The sequence below is a fragment of the Patagioenas fasciata genome, chromosome 19, assembly GCF_037038585.1.
Source record: "Patagioenas fasciata isolate bPatFas1 chromosome 19, bPatFas1.hap1, whole genome shotgun sequence".
Classification (NCBI taxonomy): domain Eukaryota; kingdom Metazoa; phylum Chordata; class Aves; order Columbiformes; family Columbidae; genus Patagioenas; species Patagioenas fasciata.
In genome coordinates, this window is record NC_092538.1 from 6671299 (window position 1) to 6692004 (window position 20706).

At 44.0% G+C, this 20706-nt stretch overlaps 1 protein-coding gene across 2 annotated transcripts; it reads left to right on the forward strand.

The window, feature by feature from the left end:
* The first annotated feature begins 866 nt into the window (after positions 1-866).
* LOC136110077 (3 beta-hydroxysteroid dehydrogenase type 7-like) lies at positions 867-17205 on the forward strand. Of its 2 annotated transcripts, XM_071816942.1 has the most exons (7): positions 867-1112; positions 4239-4394; positions 7223-7331; positions 10705-10804; positions 11656-11810; positions 15569-15692; positions 15822-17205. In XM_071816942.1, exons 1-7 carry the CDS (start codon positions 965-967, stop codon positions 15936-15938), a joined length of 909 nt encoding a protein of 302 aa, XP_071673043.1. In that variant the 5' UTR covers positions 867-964; the 3' UTR covers positions 15939-17205. The 2 variants fall into 2 exon arrangements, with proteins under 2 accessions (XP_071673043.1, XP_065709327.1); XM_065853255.2 differs by lacking the exons at positions 15569-15692; positions 15822-17205 and adding an exon at positions 12845-14406 and having other exon boundaries at positions 11656-11818.
* Positions 17206-20706: the final 3501 nt, after the last annotated feature.

The following is a 20706-nucleotide window of genomic DNA, read 5'->3' on the forward strand; positions in this document are numbered from 1 at the left end:
CTGTGTTAACTCATCACTAACCACATGCTCAGCAGCAAGTGGCTATACAGCTTATTATTAAAGACATACAAACTTTAACGCTATAGTAAGAACAGCTCTGACAATATTGTTTTGTACATTCATGCAGTCGGAATTGCTCGCCACACTTCAGCCTGTTGGATGTGACCAGGGGAGGGTTACCAGGAGTGACCCCCACCCCACCACAGCCTGGCTCAGCATCCGGAACCCACGCTCACAGCCTGGGGATGGGGAATGGGTCCTGATAGGGGAACAATCTAATCCTGGCTTCCCAAGCAACACTATGGCCAGAAAAGCAACTACTACACTGTACACAGACAAAGTAAGCAGGGAGATTGCATTACCCTATTTACCGTTGCTACCTGTCTTAGAAGAGTGTGTCTACAGATCACCAAAAATTGTGACAAGTTTGTTCAAAGACAGATTGGAAAAAATCTGACTACTCCATACTTCAGGAAATAATTTTCTTGGCATCAAAGAGAGACTGTGAACTGATCAGGCCTGACTTGGTCATCTCTGAGACTCTTCATGAGAGAGGCACAGAGAAACAGCTGTGCCAGAGGCCAAGTCTTCCCTCCCCTCACCCCAATCTTCAGGCAGGATCAAGCAGCCTTGGACAAAGCCAATCCCATTATTCTTATCGAAATGGCAAATTTAAGAGCACACATTCATTACAGCACAGCAAGGAAAAGGTATATCCACTGTCTGGCGGATAAAACATGAGCTGGAGGTGCCCCCTGATCATGGGTACCATGGTAGAAGGGAAAACAAAAACCTGATTGATATATAACTGGATGGAGTTAATGTTCAGCCAGTAACATTATATAACAGTTAAACTTTAGACTTAGAGTTCAGAAAAATCTATCGGCTGAAAGATTAACGGTGCACGATAGGATCTTGGCAGCAACCTTCTCTCTGCTCCTCAACCGCAAAAACATCTTCGGAGATGGATAGAGCCTGGGTCTACCTGGTGACAGGAGGATGTGGTTTTCTTGGGGAGAAGATTGTAGAGCTCCTGTCTCAACAAGATTACATCAAAGAAGTCAGAGTTTTTGATTCAGTAGCAAGAGAAGAAGTAAAAAAATTCACCACAGGTAAGAAAAGGGCATCAACTTCTATTTAGCAGCCATAACCCTCCCTTTCAAGAGAGCTGGTATTATGCTGGAGATGCCATGGTTACAGGCATGGGGTAGGAACCTGGGGATTAAACAGACTGGATGAAGAACTGCCAGCTCAGAGAGGTTTTTCAGCATAAGACTAAATCCAAGCAAAAAGATGCATAGTGTGTAAGCCCAGGAGATAAATCACAAGGAGGATCGAAGTCCCCATTCAGTTGTAAGAAGTAACATGCACACCAAGTACCTGACGTGGGAACTTGGCTGCCCGGTTGTTTCTGCTCGACCAGTCTGACTAACAGCAACGGGACAAAACACCTTCTCCTGAACTGCTCCAACCAGGTGCCAATTCTGAGAAAAATAACCAAAAAACACTGACAGTAATAGATTCAAGCTCAGCATCTGCTGCAGAAGTTGTGAAATAAATTACTGAGGTAATTGAGATAAACCTATACTAGCCTTACTGTGCTGTGCATGAAAAAGGAAGAGGTGAGTCTCAGTGAACATGCTCAAAGATACTAAATGAATCCATTTGATCATATTCTGAGAACTGCCTTCTGATGTTTCACCAGGGTTGATTACAGTGAGATATGTTGGGGAAAAGCAACCTGTTTTACTGGATTCGAGAATACCCACACAAAACATGCCAATGCAGTTCATGGGCTCTGCAAGGTTAATGGTGGGCTGGGTCCCCCTCTCTCTGACTGTCCAAACCTTCAGCCTGCTTTGAGAGAGGAAAAAAGGATGAGGGAGATCCTATCTGTTAAGAGATATCAATAGAAAGGGGATATACTTAAAGCAAGTTAAAAGACTCCCTGGGAAACATCACTATCAGAAACCCTCCCTTGGCAGATGAACTCACCAGGCTGGTTTCCCCAGGCTTCAGGTTACCTTAAAAGTGCCCATAACTGAAGAAAAAAAAAACTGTTTAAGACTTAAGAAGCTGCCATAATCCCTGCTCCAGGAGAGCTCTGTGGCCTAAGGCCACAGCAAATCCCAGAAAGATGAGGCAGCAGCATCCCTGAGGGGCCATCCCGAGCCCTGCCCCTGTGCCCCAAGGCAGAATCAGCTCAGCCACAACCTTCCCGACAGATCTTTTTCCATTCCGTTCCTAAGCCACCTCGAGTGACCAGTTTCTGTACCATCAGGGCATTTTTGTTGGTACAGTCTAATCTACTATGTAAGACTTGACTTCTCATGGAACCTTCCAGGTAAAATAGGCTAGCACTGCAATTTTTTACAACAAACGTCCTGATTTGAAAACCGCCCCTTCTGCTCCACACTGGTTTAGGCTCAAACATCTCTGGTGTGCTCCTCCCTCCTCCGCAGCTCCCACTCTCTGTATCTCCAGGCACTGGTGTTGCTCTCTTCTGGAAAAGGGGCTCCGAGGTCTGGACAGAGAAGTGAGCTGTGGCCTTGCCAGTGCTGAGTAAAGCCGATGGATGTATTTCTTCCACCTGAAAACAACTCTCCTGTTTGTACTGTCAGTGCAATTACACCTTTTCCACAGTTGCAAGACCCTGCTGACAGGCAATAGCCCCTAAAGCTATCCTGGCCCAACCAAATTCTTTCACAAAGACTGGCTGTCCCTTCCTTACTGAGCCCAATATCTTCTCTTTATGCCTATCAAATTTCACCTTTATTTTTTTTTTTTCACTCTATTAGTTACGTTCAGCTCATACTCTAATCCTCCACTGTACTTTCAGTCCCTCCCAGTCTGATGTTATCTGCTGATTTAATGAACAAATCTGCCAGATTCTTGATGAAAACAATAAAAAAGATTCAAATACAGCAATAAGCCCCGGAGAGCCCCAGGGCAGCCACCTACCACAGCTGGCAATTCCCTGGGAACTGTAACTCAGCCAGCTTCGTGCTCACCCTAATAGGGCTTACTTACACCAGATTTTACTGACTCGCTTATGAGAATGACACAGAGTTTCCAAAGCCCTTCTAAACTCAAGATAGATGACATCGACCTGTTCCACAATATCCGTACAGCCTGTTAACTTGTCATAAGAACAAAGGAGATTTATCTGACTTGATTTGTTCTTGACAAATCCATGTCAGCTGCTTCTGTTCTCCGTATTATCCTACAGGTGCTCACACACATGTTGTGTGTTCCTGAATTTCCTGGGGTGGAAATCAAGCTGTTCTGTAATTTCCTGCCTCTTCCTTACCTCTTTTCTAAGCACAGGTGTTTCCTTTGCTCTATGACAGTCTCCCAGTGCCTCCTCCAAAGTAGCTGACAATGCAATAAAGCTGCAGTTAAATCCATCACCTCTTTGGAAGCCCTGGATAAACTTCCTCAGGCCTTATCAATTTGAAAATGTCTCATAGCTGCCTTATATCCTCTCTCCCCGGTTTTGGCTGAGCTCTCATTCTTTTGCTGGTCTTAATTGCAGCAGCTGGCTTAAGACAGGTGATGCAAAAGAGACTATTAAACACTTCAGCCTGAGTGGTCACAGGCTTTCCCTCACCACTAAGTAGCAGCAAAACCCCATCACCATGAGGTTGCTGATGTCCCACTTCACCTCACAGCACTGGCAAGGACTTCGAGCAGAAGCCTCGTCCTCTGCACCCTGGTCCTCCAGGCAAGTGTGTTACCTCTGCTATGTGGACGTTGCCTTCCTTCTTTTTCTGCTCTATTTGCTATCCCTTGAACATGCCTGGAGTTATTCCCAGCAAGCTCGAGAAGTCTCCTGTCTGAAGGAAATTGCCCAGCACAGCTTTGCTCCTTCCCATGCACTGGACCAAATCCTGCAACCAGCTGCAGTTCTGGGCCAAGTCTCTGCTCTGTCTCACCACCGCCCGTAGATGCACACTAGAGATTTGCAACAACAGGCACAGTTATCCTGACCCACAAACTGGTGTAAGTGTTGTGCTAAATTAAACCAGATGCAGATCTGGGTTCTTGGGGTTCCAAAACAGGATGTGTTTTCCACTGGTGTGATATATTCAAATGGCATAGTCATTAGCTAGAGTGTGCTTCAGCTTGCCCTGCAGAGAAGAAAGCTTTCCAAGCTGGATCCTCATCCTGTAAAAAGGCGGGGATGCTGATTTGTATTTTTTTCTCTTTGCATCTATGGTTATATTACTTTTCTGCAGCTACCACTCTCGTGACAGTGACGAAAGGAGATTTGCGAGACTACAATCTGCTCCTTGCTACCATGCAGGGAGTTGACGTGGTTATTCACACAGCTGCTGTTGTGGACTACAGGAACACCATGCCCTTCTGGGAAATGAGAGCTATCAATGTCGGGGGTAAGCTCTTTAAAACAAGCAAACAAATACAGCCTTAAATTCACATGTCTTGCTGTAGCTATACAAGAGGCCATGAGGAACATACCCTCTCTGACTTAGCGCTCCCTCATCCCCTGAATTTCACAAGCATCACCCTGCTACGAGGTGAGAAAAGTGCCCGGGACCTTTCCTTTCCAGTGGGGAGGTTTCCACCTTTCCCCCTCTGTCATTGCTCAGGGCAGATTATGCTGCTCCTCTCCACTTCATCTTAGGAAGCCAAATCTGGACTCAGTCATTAAATAGTTACTCTGTTTAAGGGTATAGCTTTCACTGTCAGTACTGAGATGATTCAGAACATGCCTATAGTGGTAAGAAACTGTTTAGTATGTGACAAGGGCAACAATTTAAAGTTAACCCTGTACTAGATAGCTTTTAGCTTTCCCAGGGGGAAAAAAATCCCTAGTATATACCTGTGCAAGACTATAGCACTCAAACTGCATCCACACTATACGGGAGTGGTGTTTAACTATAGTCAGAGTTCACAAGTATTATTATCTACAAGTCACGCATAACTGAGAGCTCCACAACATCATCTTCCTACCACTATGAGCTGATTTCTTGTTAGGTGCAGGATCTGCTTAAAGAAAATTTGTTCATAAATCTAGGAAATAAGCACAGGCTATAAAAATAATGAAATCCCTATTACAGCAGCAATTCCAGTTGCACCTCAGGCTGTGAGATGCTAAAATAATTGTTAACCATGAAGAAGGAATTTTATTTTTCTTAATATATGTATCTGTCTCAAACTCGATTACTGCTTAGGGCTCCCACTGTTTACTGATGCATTCCAGGGCTATGTTTAAACTGCATCTTTCTTTTCACTGCTGTAGTTGTTTTCCAAACCAGATGCTTTTAAGAGCTTGCCTTGTGCATGTGTACCAAGCATATTCAGAGCCTGAGGGCTCCCACTGCCTTTTAATGGCTTTGTGAGATCTTCATTGTCTTCTTGCTAGGAGCAAGGTACTTCAGCAGTGAGGTTTTTACAGATAGCAGCAAACATTGGGCAACTCCCCTGTTCAGCAAACCAAACCTCTTGCAGAGGTCGGTGACGTTCCCAGACAACCACACACACGAAGGTTTTTCCAGTGCTCCTCTTTGAGGAACACGCTTTGAGGTGTCCTACCAGGAGCCTTATTTTCAGAGGGAAACCGTTCTGCATTTCTGCCTCCCCTTGGATGGGGCTGCTGCCTTCACTAGGGCTTCTCAAAATACTTGGATTGAGGGATTAGTCTAAAGTTTTATATTAAAATCATAGCAGGCAAAAGACTAAAAATGAACTGTATTCGATACCTGCTGTAGACTTCATGGGAAAAAAAAATAGGGTCAGGACAGGTCAGCTATTTAATCCTCTAGCTGGTGCTTCTGTGTAACTCAGGCCACAGAAATCCATCCAATTATTGCCTTAAGCCTAACGATTTGTGGCTAAATTGGACTATGTCTTTTCAAAAGACTTGTTGCCTGGAATTAAGGAGTCCAAGTTAATGGGCTATCTATTATGTCTTTCAGCAAGCCATAACAATGCTGAAGAGTATTAGTGTGGCTATAGTTAATTACCATTTCTGGCAAAAAATCTACATGTTTCTTCTGCTTTTATTCTCTCTGTTTTAACCACTGGTTGCCAAATCCTATCACAGTCTAGTTGACTAGATTGAAGGGTCCTCTTCTGCAAGAATTATTTTTTTCATCTAGTCACTTAAAGACTTTTTAATCTGCTTTTTGTGAAGCTGAATGGATTTTAACTCGGCTGTTTCCAGTGATGTTTCTCAACAGGGGTTCTCAGTTAACTTTACATATTGTGATAGGCACATGGAGAAGTAAATTGAATCTTTTCCACCAAGTCTTCATATTGATTCATGACTTCCAAAAGTAGCCTAAGCTCAGGATTTCCTTGGTAGTTTCAGACTATGCCCTTAACAACAAAGAGAACATAGAAATCACAAGCCCTTGCTATGCAAGATCTGCAGCAAGGCTCAAGGGCAGAGCCTGATTAGCCAGATATCAATAGGATGGAGATTTTCAGAAACCAACCGTATCAGTGTCTTCCTCTAAGATTTGATTTATCAGATTTTAAGACCCTCAGTATGCAACCATGGCTATGTTGTTGTCATTGAGGTTCTTGTAGAATCAATTTGTATCAAAATCATGATAAATGCAAAAACTATCCCTAGAAGAGTTTTAAATAATTCAAACACCCTCCCTGCCCCCTAAAACCAACCAACCAAAAACCACACACACTGACAAACCACGCTGCAGATTCGTCTGGATTTCATGTGGATTTGTTAGCTGCCCCCGCTATTTTATTTAAAATTCTGCAGCTACCAGGAGCCTTTTGCAATGATTTTCAACCTATGGTCATCCTGCAGAACTTCTATAGAGCAATATAAATAACTAACACACCAATTCTTCTGCCAGAAGGGTGCAATTCACTATTTGATAGTCTACCCATGAATCAAAAAAGGATGGAAAAAACAGAGCTTTGCTCAGCTGAGCTCTTGGCTTCCTTTTTGTTAGCAACTAGTAAGTCCAAGTCAAGTCAGTTGCCAATAGCCATAGAGGTTAAGCCACGTTATAGCTATAGATGTAACTGTTGCTCTCGTGTTGTAAACCATCCATGCCTGTGCAATCATACCTGAGGAACTGCAGCTCTGACCTGTCTCTTTACATCTTTTCAGCCATAAAATAGATGGATCTGTTCCAGGTCAGAATCCCAAGCCTGGAAATCTTCTGGTTTGCACGCCAGGAATCAAGACAAGGTGGTTAATGTTTGTCCTTCCCAACCTGCTCCACAGGTACTGAAAATGTGTTAAGGGCCTGCTGTGCCCTGGACATACCGTACGTTGTCCACACAAGCTCCATTTCTGCGGTGGGACCCAATACGTTGTGTGAGCCAATGTTCAGGTAAGGCTAAACAAATCACCATCACTCTGGATTTCTGGTTAAGCAGCCATGAAACTGCAACCAGATGGAGATTTTTGCTGTGGCTACAAAGGAGAAGATATGTGTTCCCCGTCCTGTCTATTCTTCTTCTCTTTCTTGAAAATCCTTCTTTGCTGCTCTTCACTTTGAGAAACCACACCTCTTCTCAAACTAAACTTGACCAATAGTGGATACCTCTGATTGAAAGAGCTGGTTGAAAAATGTATGACCCAACTGCACCTCCAGCCTGTCCCCCGTATGTACAGCACCACTCCTCTTAGCCCTAAAATCAGTTAAGGTCTCAGATGCTTAAGATTCGTGATACGGTCAGGTTGTATCCCGCTGTTGGGTCAGAGGTTTTGCTGGTTTCAAGCATTGTTGTAGCCATCCAGATTGATCAAACCATGGCAACTGGCTCAAAGTCAAGTTTTGTCTCTCTAGGCCGCCAGTCTAGACACAGCTGGCTTCAGTCATTTGGCTCTAGACATTTGAGTCCAGCTAGAAAAAGGTGCTTAAGACAGAACATGACCTTAAGACATGACCTACAAGCATGAATTTTGCACTCATAAGTAAGCCAAGGCGTAACCCAGTTGTCACCCAAATCTGTAGAAAAAAAATGCCTGGCTTATGAAAAAAATCCATGAAAGCAACAAACCTCAAATTCACTTGGGGACCATGAGCACTAGAGGCTCTGTGTCACTGAAAAGCTATAGAATTTGGTCACGAGCATATCTAAATCATTTCTAAAAATGAATGCAGATAACAGGCGCATCCTTGTCAGTATTTTAGTTCTGCAACTTAAGAGACAGATGTGAATAGATGTCTTGAAAAATCTACCCCAAATCTCACCTGAGGACAGTATTTTGGCTTGCAATGATGGCACCAATGGGTGCACGCAAAAACCCTTCTGGGCTGATGCTCACGGAGCTACACACTAACATCCTCTGCCCACCGACTCCAAATCCTTCCACAACATAAATGCAAATAAACCCACCACCTAGAGCCTTTAACTCATTTTGCAGAACACAATCACATTCTCCCATGTTGCTGAGAGAAAGCCCGAGAGAGTGGGCCTCGTTCTCCAATGATTTTAATTTTAAATTAAGGGAGCTACATGATGCAAAATGAGAGAAGTGTCAGACCCCTAGTAAAATATTACACCACTTGTCTCAATAGGGATCCCAGCGAAGACTGGAATATGTAATATGGCTCTGTTTTCCAGACTGAAAGCACAGGTGATCAGGCTTTCCCATTCCTCCTCATCTGCCCCCCATCCCCACCCAATCTGTTCTGCTCTTCCCCCTCACAGTCCATGATTCTGCCTGCCTTTTTCTTTTTCTCTGTCCTCCTTCTCCATCATTCCTCATGTAATTTTATTTAACTCACTTTTACGTGCTTGGGAACTGACACAGACAAAGCATGATTAGTCTCTGGAACAGGGTGATGGGTGCAGGGATAATGCTCACACCTCAGCATCCAACAATAATAGAAAATGCCTCTGTCAGTCTCAATCCCTCTGAGACAGCCACTGCTGAGATACCTTCTGACAATGCTGCTCCAGTCTTATTAGCGTTCAGTTATCTGTGATCGTTTTGAAAAGCAAGAGCATTATGCTGAGCTCTTTGTTACTACCAGGCTTCAAAAGGAGTGGGTGAAGGCAAACATGAGCAGAGCTCTGCAGCCCAGGAACAGCAGGCAGGTTTGCCCCTTTGTGAAGCTGCTTTTAAAAATAAAAAGCTTTGCAAGGCAAAAAATAAATTTGGATTTAAAAAAGAAAGCAATTAAAAGTAGAACTTCTCAATAACCCCACCTTATTGTCTTAGGCCTCTCCTGGGCTTGCAACAAACCACACACAATCAATCTTTTGTCTTGCTTGTTTTCTGGTTTGTCCCTTGCTCATCATCCATAAACACAAGGAAGGGGAGAAGGGTTTTGTGATAAAAGTCCAGGGTGTGTGGGAGGCTGTTATTTTTGATGCTCCTAATTTATATCTTGCTGTGGCACAGGAAGGCCCTGATCTCAGCTGGGATATCTGACACACAAGATACTAGACTGCCAAACAGGAGAGAGAAAGGCAACACCATTGTCCATGTTCTACACATAGAGATTTGGACATAGGAATCAAGTTAACTTGCCCAAGGTCAAACAGGGACCCTGAGTATGAGCTTGCTCTCCCAAGGCCCAGTGTTTGACAAAAAGACCTCTGCTGCAGATTTGCTGCATGAACTTGTCACAGGCCACTTAACCCTTCTGGTTGCAAAAGTACAAGTCTTCATTGCCTGGAGGGTGTAGCCCATGCCTGGCAGAGTCCGGTGTTTGCCTAGGGTGAATTTCTCTAAGAGAGCAAAATATCGAGTAAATTAACTTTAAGATTACCTGTGCTAGTCACGGCAGCAGGGGAGCAAGTGGCCACACGGTATTCACAGATGCTCCTTCCCAGTGCTTCAAACAAGGTTTCTTCATTCCCCAGCTCCTCCAGAGTTTACCTTAATCTGCTTAACCAAATCCTGCAATGGACTAACATTGATCTAGAACCAGTGAGACAAAATGCCAGCACTCTGGCAGGGAATAGAGCTGCTTTCTCGGTTCTCCTCGGAATTATTTCAGGGCCTGTGAGACCAGTTGCATGTTAGACCCCATAGGCTTTGCTCCTTGCAGCTCTAAGTCAGGAGGCTGAGGAGCAGTTTGGGTTCCATATCGGCCACCAAGTGACCCCAGCATGGCTGTGATCCCTGCTTGCCCTTAGTCATGGGCCTACTCATTGCTCTTCCCCTTGAGCAGAATTTACTAGGAGAGGTGAAGGACTAATCCCAGCAGGAACCTGCTGATTGCAGGTCTTCCAGGAGATCACTAGCAGCTCTATCACATCACTGGCAAATGTCTTCCAATACTAATCCACTCCATGAGAAAATTAAGCAGCAGCTTCTCCTTTTAGTTTATGGCTCATGAGAGGCGCTTCTCTACCTGTAATGAAAATATGAAGTAGGATTGCTCTCCTTTTCCTTCTTGTGCTCTTTTCACCTTGTCCAGCTCCTTGTGAGTTGCTTTAAAAGGTAACTCCACCGCCTTCTAATTTCCATGCCAGAGTGTGGTTTGCATCAATCCCAGTATTAGACAAAAACATATCCAGCTCTCAGACCTCAAACCACCACCCTCATGCAAACCTGTCTTGGAACACTGAGAACCACCTTGTATTTCTTGAGGCCTTATTTCTCCTAAACTGCAGCAAGGAGCTCACATTCATATAACACAGCCAGTGGTAAGTCCCTGGGGAGCAGTGAGTGCAGAGTAAATCACGTTGTGACAAATGCTCCCTACTCCATGGTCACCCACCACCTCCCACAATCTATTTCAGGGGAAATGAAGACACCAAATACAGTGGAGAAGTGGAGCTGCCTTATGGGAAGACAAAGGCCATGGCTGAAAAACTTGTATTTGAAGCCAATGGGAAAAAGGTACAAAAGCCAACGGTAGCGCCCCTGGTATTACAGCACAGGGTGGGTGGAAGGAGAGAGCTGGTTTGAAAGACCCCACAGTTCGTATCCTGGTGTGTATCCAACTGCTGCCTTGACTTGATCTACAAACCGCAGTGCCAAAGCCTGACCTTCCCACATCAAAGGGTGCTGCCCTTCGAGCCTGTGCTTTAACCCCACCAGAGCACTGTGACTTTGGAAAGAGCTATGTTAAATCAGGGCATTAGAAACCAGGTTTACCTGGTTCCCACTGCATAGAGGTGTAATTTTCAGACTTGTCTGATTTAAGAATAAAAAATATTAGTGTACCCAGAGCCAGCCACCAACCTAATTTAGCTGGCTGGTCTTTTTAGATTCCCAGTACAGTCAGCAGACAAATGAGTTCTAGAGCACAAAGCAGAATGTAAAAATAAGACTTCCATCCTAAATCACTGCCTGGAGCATCTCTCTCCTGGCTACTATTTGAGGCCAGCCAGCTTAGCTGGCTTCTCTGGTACCTGATTTTAGTTGTTGCAAACACTCATTTATAGATCACATCTGCACAAGGGTCAATGCCACTTGCATCCTCCATCCAACAGCTCTCAGTGAACACCAGAGGGGTGCAACGTGTGCTATGAAAACAACCAAAAACCAACCAAGCCCGAACTGGGCACCTCCTTGCATTTGTAGGGACCCAAACCAGGCCCTAGCCGTCCAGATCACCTCTGCAAAGGTTGACTCCTCTAGCCCAAAATTCCCAGTTTTTGGTTTTATCTGACAAACTCAGCATCAGTGTGGAAGATTTCATCTCTGTATCCAGCACTCGCTAACATGCGTCCCATTTTTTTTTACAGCTGAGCAATGGTGGTAAACTCACAACCTGCATCATCCGTGCAAACACAGTGTATGGGGAGAAGGCAACATTTCTTCGAGAGTTGTATTTGTCTGCCAAAGCCAGGAACGGCGTGATGAACTACCTAGAACCTGAGAACACAGAGCGCAATTACACGTACGTGGGTGAGTGAATGGTTGACCTCTTTGCATGTGGTGCTGCCGGGCTGTTCTAGTCACAGCAGATTTTACACGTCAGCTTAACCATCGTCTTTTGAGACAGAGAGATAAGGATGGTGAATGAACAAAATATTTTTATAACCATAAAACATAGACTAGCTAAAAGAATTTTTAAAAAGTGGTTTACATTCCACTGTTTTTCCTGGGCACAGTGTTCTCTTTTTTCTTCTCCTCAACACAGAGAAAAGGTTGTTTAGGAAAATGGAAAGAAAATTCTAAGAAAAAAAAAATATATAGGGATCTAATATTTCTTTTCCTAGGTAAACATTTCAAGGGATATATGGGGGAAAAGAGAGAGAAATTCAGGCAATATTTAAAAATACATTTTTGGTTTGAAAAGACAATTTCTTCTTCATTAGGGGAAATTAAGCTACCAGTACTTCTAAAATTTCTTGCAAAGAAGGCTGTACTACATAGCTGATTTTAGCAAGCACAAAAAACTACTCACAAAACCTACAGAAAGAGTTTGTTGTGGTGTTGAATGCATTTCAGGGGAGTAGAACTCACCATTAAATCATGCAGTTTTAGCTATTTCGGTGCAGCACACTTCTATGTCTTTTTCCAAAAGTGCAGATAACAGTAGTTTGAAAATGCTGTTAGAGAAGAGCCGGGCCCAGATAAATCAAGTGAATTCTTCAAAGGCTCAGAGCAGAGCCAGGTATCAAACCCTCGAGTGCTGCCTCCCATTCATCCCGCTCTGGTACAAAACACTGCCCTTCCGCTTCGCACGAACCAGCATCACAAGGCACGCTAATTGTCCTGCTCAAAGGGGAGACCAAAGGTTGGAAGGACCTTGAAGGTCTGGATTAACTACTCAGTCTCTCCACAGTACAGCTGAGGAACACAAGGAGTTCTTTCCCTACCTCGCAGCACTGAGGCCGGCAGATCCAATGTAATCATTCGCTCCTACATTAAACAGGAAAATTTAGCTCCTCCTGAATACCTGTTTGTGTCCCACTCTTATTTCTCCAGGGAATGTCGCATGGATGCATGTTCTTGCAGCGAGGAATCTGCAGCTGAAACCAGACTTACTTGCAGGACAGGTGTACTATTCCTACGATGACACCCCAATGAGACAAAGTTTTCTGATCAGGCATCAGCTGTTGTCCTCTGCAGACCCCTCAGTCCGATTAGGCTCACACATCCCTTACTGGAAGATGTGGTTAATGATACAGCTGCACAGGATAATCAAGGTCATCTTGTATCCTTTCTGGAAGCCATGGCCTTTCATAAACTTGCCTTTACTGAACACGATTGTCACCACCTTCTCCTATGAGACGGACAAAGCCTCCAGGCATTTTGGGTACAAACCCCTCTTCACCTGGGAAGAGAGCAAGCACAGAACTGCACAGTGGTTGAAGGCAACTGCAGAGGACCTGCAATCCCCCCACCTTCCCAAAAAGAAGAACTAAGCAGCACTTTTGGGGTAAGGAGGGAGCTTAGCACACCACCAAGTTTCACCTGAACTTCACAACATGCACAGATCTTTGGCAGGAATTTTGCAAATCCTGGTACAGAGACAGAGAAGGAACAAAGTGTTGGGCTGCAAGTATTAAATATACCCTTGTCGTGCCAATAACTCAGCTATTTTAAGAAGAAACTTCCAATCTCTTAACAATATATAGACTGATTTATCCAGGTGGGATTCATATGGTTTGTAACTCAAAATCTCTCTTCTCACAGCACTCTAGCAGCAAAACAAAACAATTTCAAGCCCATGTTCATCTGCCGCACTGGCAGACAGTAATTTCAGGGAAGGCCTTTGGGGCTGTGTTTGTGCTAAATAACGTCTGAACTTCAGGAGGAAGAGGTCATTCCAGCTCATTCTGTGGCACTGAAGCTATATAGACCATCTAGGAACAGGATTCACGGATTATATTTTCCAAACACCGACGGGGCAGGCACTGCCAGCAGATTCACAACAAAAACTTTATCAGTTTATCAGCTCCTTTAAGACATAGAGACTGGTAAACCTACATTCAGCAAAACCAGAGATTTCAGTTTTCACTTGAGCTCGGAGGATGTATTTACAACACTGGTTCAAATCTAAAATGAATTCTGTTGGTATCACACTTCTGTCAACGTGGAACCATCTCTTGAGTTTTCCTGCAGTTAAAGCATACACATGAACAAAGCTTATTTTAATTACAAGTGTCCTTATCCTCCTGGAAAAAGCAAGTTCCAGCATGGCATACTTGATAGAAATGATCAAAATTTGCTTCTTGTTAGTCACAGTAATTACCCGGGAAGGAAAGTGAAGAAATACTGTATGAGTTGCCAAGTTAACTTCACACTCACAAGAGAATTCTCTGCAAAATGAGCTAACAAATCAAAAATAATTTATTCTGGTAATTCATTAATAATTTCATGTAACAAACTTGGGGGGAACTACTGCAATGTGCTCATAGAGAATCTGAGAAGGTGAAGTGTTCAAGTTATCAGTTCCCTGCTTTATTTGTTTCTCCCACCATTTGTGCTGGGAGGTTTTTAAGAAAGGGAGTAATAAAATTGCTGCATTTTCTCTTTCACTAAAAGTTCTCTTTGCAGTTGTGGTTTTTTTGGCCATTATTCAAACGGCAGCTGACAGCTTGCTAAGAATTTGACAAAGAAATATACCCCCAATTTCTCACGCACATCGCCAGAGCATCGCCGCAGTGCAACAGCGTAGACCTCAGCGGGCTTTAATGCCTCTGCGACCTTGGGTTATGTTGCCAAAAAAAAGAGCCACTGGGTGGAGCTGCAAGTCTGTGAGACAGGTACCCTCCTCTCAGAGTTCAAGTGTAGGAAACACTTCTGCTTTAGCTGTTTTTTCACCAGAGTTGGAAGAGCTGCCCAGGCTGAGGGGCTGATGGATGCGGTGGGGGTCTCGGACCATCCAGGTTTGTCCTCGGCCTGTGGCGTTTGGAGTTCTGGCCTCTCCTTGGCTGGCTGGCTGCATTCGGCGTTTTATCTTCACAGAGTCATGTAATCAAAGAGACCGAGGAAATGATTTTTCCACTCAAAACTCATTACAAAAGAAGAAAAGTTTGCTTTCTGTTTTTAAAAATAGAATTAACCATGGCACTCTGACCTTTGAGAAAACTTGCCTAAGTATAACGAGCTGATGCTTTCAGTCCCGTTCAGAGCCCGTGGTGTGTTCCTTTGTGGGATTCGGAGCTGCTGAAGATATCAGATGGGACAGTTGTCAAACCCCAACACTATCCCAGAGATGAATGCTTTACAAGCTTGCCTGCTTTCAGAAACCTTGCTGGGAACCTCATCATGCTTTTGTTCCTGTCCTGCTCATCATCACCTATGGTTTTGATGCTTATCACGGTGCAGATGACATGCAGGATAAGGAGCAGGGATTTTTAAAGGTGCTTAAGTGCAGGATTCTTAAAAAGGATCTGAATTATTTGGCGCCTTAGCTTTTTTTATACCTACCCACCTCCCGAGCTTTGACAAAAGCAAGGAGAGGATTCCCTTTCCCTGCTCATGGTAGAAGTGGGGGGAAAAGTTAGACAGCAAAGCCTCTGTGCTGTTTTCCAAAAAGATGAGTAAGCTTCCTTTGGCTGCCCTGCATTTTGGCTCCTCCAAGCTAAGGCTGCTGCAGACTTCCTGTTGGATCCTTGATTTTATCAGATTAGAACTTGTTTTCTCCTGGCAATGTTTTAATTCTTTCTACTGCACTGGGTTGTTGTTGGCTTTTCTTTTCAGGGTCTCGGCCCTATTATGTAACAGCAGCAGCAAAAAAAGAGGGGAAAAAAATAATATTTCAGATCTGTTTCTACTTCTGGAGAGGAGCCTTTGTGCACAATTACTCATCCAAGAGATTCAGCAGGTATAACTGCTTCCCCCAGGGGCTCCATTATATAATTGGATTTCAGCCATACAAATTAAATCCTATCTTACCCCTTAGTTAAGCCAGGCAGTAAGTATTTAATGCTAATATCCCTGACAACTATTGCAGGGAGAAGCAGAGCTGAAGCACAGAGGAGACATGCATGCATTCCGCACTGGAGGAGCAGGGAGGATGAGCAAGGATGCACTGACAGAAAGACACCTGCTGTGTTTTAAACACGGCTAAACTGCCCCAGCACAAGCTGCGGTGTCTGCTGGAGCCGTCATCTGCACTGGAACACGGTTCTCCCTTCATTTTCCATCCTCCAGCGTTCCCATGTGTGCGCTGAGCATTCACCCCCCACCACACACACACTTCAAAGGGCCACATGCCTAACCCTGTTTGAGTTTCTATGGAAGTCTCTGTTCTTGTGCAATGTCTGAAGGAAGCAAGTTTAGTAATATTAAAACTCAAGCCAAACACCAAACAAGCAAAGAATCACCAAATTAAAAAGAGAATCTCAACAGAATTACTCATTCATCTGCATTTTCTGTTGCGTTCAGTCTTCTCCTGGCATGTTTCTTTTAGACAAAGCCCTCTGGGCAGAGACCATCTCTTTTGGTGTCTGGTACATCAGTCACAGAGTTAGTACATAGTAATAAAGGAAAATAGATTCATGGTAGGAGTTAAACCAGTCAGTCTGGTACTGTAATTGGAACATAATCTCATATTGACAGTATTTAACACAGGATGCGCAGGGAACAGATGGCAGCACGCCAGGCCTCAATCGTTCTGCAAATATTGGAAAGATATTTTCCAAGTCCAGCTCCTCAACCTCATCTCCGATATTGGAAGCTTTGCTTCCTCAAAAGGGCCTAAATCCGCACACTAACCCTGGTCAAAGCCCAACACACCCATGCGCTCCTGAGCTCGCAGACACCGTGGCCAGCAGGGCTGGTATTGCTAACCAGCTTACAAATACCTGAAGAGAGATTTGAAAAAGCATCAAGGGCAGAAGTCTCCACCGTCCGTCGGTACAAATGCTCCCAAAGCCCTTGATACGCCCACAAGCTCCCCCTTCCCAGATGGAGATCTGGTCTGAGACACAAACCCAAGTGCATTTTCAGGGCCAGGGACACCCACCAGCTGCTTCTTCCATCTCTAAAATCTTCAATCATACAATTAACTCAGCAGGGGCACACCGGCAATACAGAGTCATTCCCTTCTCTAAGCCTGAAACACTGAGCTACAGCAGGTGAGAGGAGAGGAAGGACATTTATGCCCAAGATGCATCTTATGGTCTGGAGTGAGAAAATGTAAGTGCAGACACAAACTCAGCTTTCCAAGGGCATGGGAGAAGTACATTGTGCTCCTTATATCCGCTACAGGAAGTTTAAATTGATTTTTCCTCTATTTCAGCAATTAATTCCCATTAATCAACTTATTGTACAATGCTGCATTATAATTCACAAGTTTTATGTATTATATGAATAAAATTGCACATATATTTTTATGTGATTTTCATTTAATTGAATTCCAAGATTTATCTGCTGGCTTATTAATAAATCTTAATATGGCCTATAACACTCAATTGATATTTAATTAACCTGCAATAACTGCCTTGTAAAATGTAAATTAAATGCTTTATTTTTCCAGGCATATAACCTTAAATCAAATTCTCCATTCTACCAGCAAAGCAAAAAGGAGCAGGTAAAAACCAAAAAACAAAATCCAAGATCGCAGGCAACCAAACCTTAGACCTGAAAGTATTTCATGTTTCTAGAGGTTCGAACTGGAACCTGGATCCATGCTTTGTAATCAGTTCTTCTCCCAAGGAAGTATTTTTCCACCAACTCCCCACCTTTAAAGATCACAAGAATCTGGGTGGATTTAGATGAAACACCAAAATCCCAGGAGACTTGAAGGGAAGTGAGCGGCGCCCATTCTTAATAATAAGGTTGCAAATTCCCATAGGTATTGCGGTATTTGGCATTTTTCTTAAAGTCTTGGCTCCGAGAGTCACATTATCAAATAAGAATGTCAATTTTCATTTAAAAATAAAAAAGGAAAGCTGTTTAAGCCCTTTGATAGCGGAAGAAGTTTGCAAACCTGAATGTCAAAAGCATGAGAACTAAGAGAGAAAAATACATAAAATTTGATCCTTATCTTTAAAAGTATCAGAACTTTTTGAGAGACTTGACATGTTTGAAAACTGGGAGGTGGCAACAAATGATCAAAACAGCCTCTACAAGAAAAGACGAGAACAGTCCAAATTACATTTTAAGATCAAACTGTTCTCCTCCCCCTCTCATAGCAATTTACATAGATCTACATTAAATACTGCGAACTGCATCCCCAGCTATTTCTAATTTCAAAACTAGGATAGCTAGCTACCTTTGCTAAGTGATTTGAAAACTTCAGGAGAGAATGACTGTCTAAAATTGATAGGACCATAAAGTTTTACTGCCACAGCGTCTAAACTTCATATATATTTCTTTTCTGAATGCATGGAGTGGCCAATCTGTCTTAGAATATTTTATTAAATAGGGTATTTCCACCAAAGGACAGTAACCCTTACTGTCTGTAATCTTTCTGCATTAGATCACTTTAAAAGGTATTAAATGAAAATCAGAAGTTAAATGTACCATGGATTTTAAAGATGTCACAGCATGGAAGAATAAAAATGAAGAAAATGGATTCTGACTTGCAATGAATGAACAGAAATAAATCCAGATCTTCCATAAAGGAAAGCCTGTCCTCCCTCGCTGTTCATCCTCTGCAGTCACTCATTCCCCACCCCGATTGCATGAACTACACCCAGTGAAACCCACTTGGCCTCACCAAGTGCTGCAGTTGTGCTCAGGAGGCTGAGGGGTTTCTCAAAGGGCCCCAGCGTGCGGCGGAGCAGGAGGGGACCTGGTCCTGCCACCCCGTAGTTACTCAAGGGCTCGCCTGAATCGCGCTGCTTAGAAAAGCATTGCTGACTAGCCCAGATTTTGCCACTCTCACACTTTGCAAGCAGCTTCACTGTTTCAGAAGAGGAGTACCCGGAGTGGGGAGTCAGCAGATGCAAGTGGCCTCATGCTCGCAGTAATTGACTGGAATTTTGCAGACCTGGGTTTAATCCCCAGCTTCAGCATGGACTCACGGGGTAATTTATAGCAAGTTTCTTCCTCTCTCTCTCTCCGTGTTTTATGATTTTGGCAATTGATCAGAATTAGCCTCTTCTCCTTCTCTTACCTTTCATCTTTTTAATGGAGGAGAATGTATCTCACAGACGTGCTGTGTCGGATCTCCACTCAACCACTGCTGAGGGGGAGCTGAGCCCAGCACAAGTCTGCAGACCACAGCTCCATCCCAGAACACCTGTGTTTTACCCTATGGGGTAAACATTGACAAGGTAGATTTCTTTTCCCCCCCCTCAAACTTGTTTCTAATTGAGCTGAAACTATCACATCAAGGACTGACCAGGACTGACAGTTCACATTTAACCAGGCAGCACTTTTTATCAGGCAAAGTCACCTGGAAGCTGCACCAGGAAGAGACCCAAGAGTCCCATCTACCCACAGACTACTCCTAATGATGCTCCTGTGCATTAAATCACAACATGAGGAACAAATGGATCAAAAGCTGGGGTGCTGCAAGCTCTCAAAGTGCTTAAGACCTGACAGGCTCCCCACAGAAATTTTACCACTGGGTGTAATAAAAGCAGAAGCGAGCCAGGTGTAGGACTGCTGGGGGAGCCCTACATGACCAGCCCGTCTCTTGGAGATGTAGGAGCAGACCCACCATTGCCTGCACTACTTTCTCTCTGCTCTGCCCACTAGACAACAATCCACACGAATATCCTATAGTCACACTCATGTCTAGTCCTAGTCCTAAACCCCTATGACCATTCCACCCTGCTCTTAAATCCCAGCTCCAATCTCTTTTCCTTTGAGAACCACAGCAGGCTAAATTGTCCTGACATTTCCATGATGCTCAAAGTCACCTTTTGTACGGGGCTCTCACGGCAACAGCCTCAGTGGGAACAGAGGGAATTCACTTGCCTGGCAGATAGCAAACCTGTTTCACAGCCAGTAGTTGAGAAGCAAAGTGTGTACAGTCCTGCTGCTGCTAATACTCCTGGGAGTAATCCCACTTATTTATACAGAGGTAGATAGCGACTATGGGGGATCCTAAATAGAAGACAGGAACAGCACTTGTAAGCTCTGCCTTTCTCAAAATTCACATCTGGAAACTAGCAATTGAGCAGAAACCAGCCCCACAAGACACATCTAAATGAGCCCATCTAAAACTGCGCACATGCTCTTAACTTGCACATTGCTGTGCATTCAGATGATTCATGGTTCAATATAAAACTCCCGCAGAATTGTACAGTGGTACTGTAGCACACCACCTAGATCAATACACATGCCTTGCCCCAGGAGAAGAACTGGGATTTTTTTTAAACCAAAGAGAATTAGGTGCCTGATTTCGATTACATTTCAAAGGGATTTAGAATCTCTGCTCTCTCTCAGAACCCTCACCAGTCTACCTTTGAGGCTGTACATATGCTTGACATGACACCAGATAATGTTTGTGGGCTACAGCATAAATGGGGATTACTGCCTTGAAAAGGAGGACTTGCTGAAGTGGCTGTGGTTTAAGGAAGGATTTGAAAGGGGAGAGAAGTACAGAGGGAAGCTGTTCTAGACAGTAAGTTACACAAGAGATGGCTTAAAAACCGAGAGCAGGAGGAAATGAAGGGATTGGAAAAGGAAGGGATTTGGGATGAGAGGAGGAGAAATGCCAGCTAGCAGCGAGATTACACAGGGCAATGTGTGAGCTCTTTTGGCCCGTCCTCATGAGGGGACTGGAGTGATGGGAAAGATGCACCAGTGAGCTACTGAGAGGCTGCAAGAGCAAAACGGGCACTGGTACAGTCACAGTGGAACAGAGGGCATTTGGTGAAATTACAACCCAGTAACTGGTGGTGGTAACTTGTTACAGGCAACTCTTGCAGATACAGGGA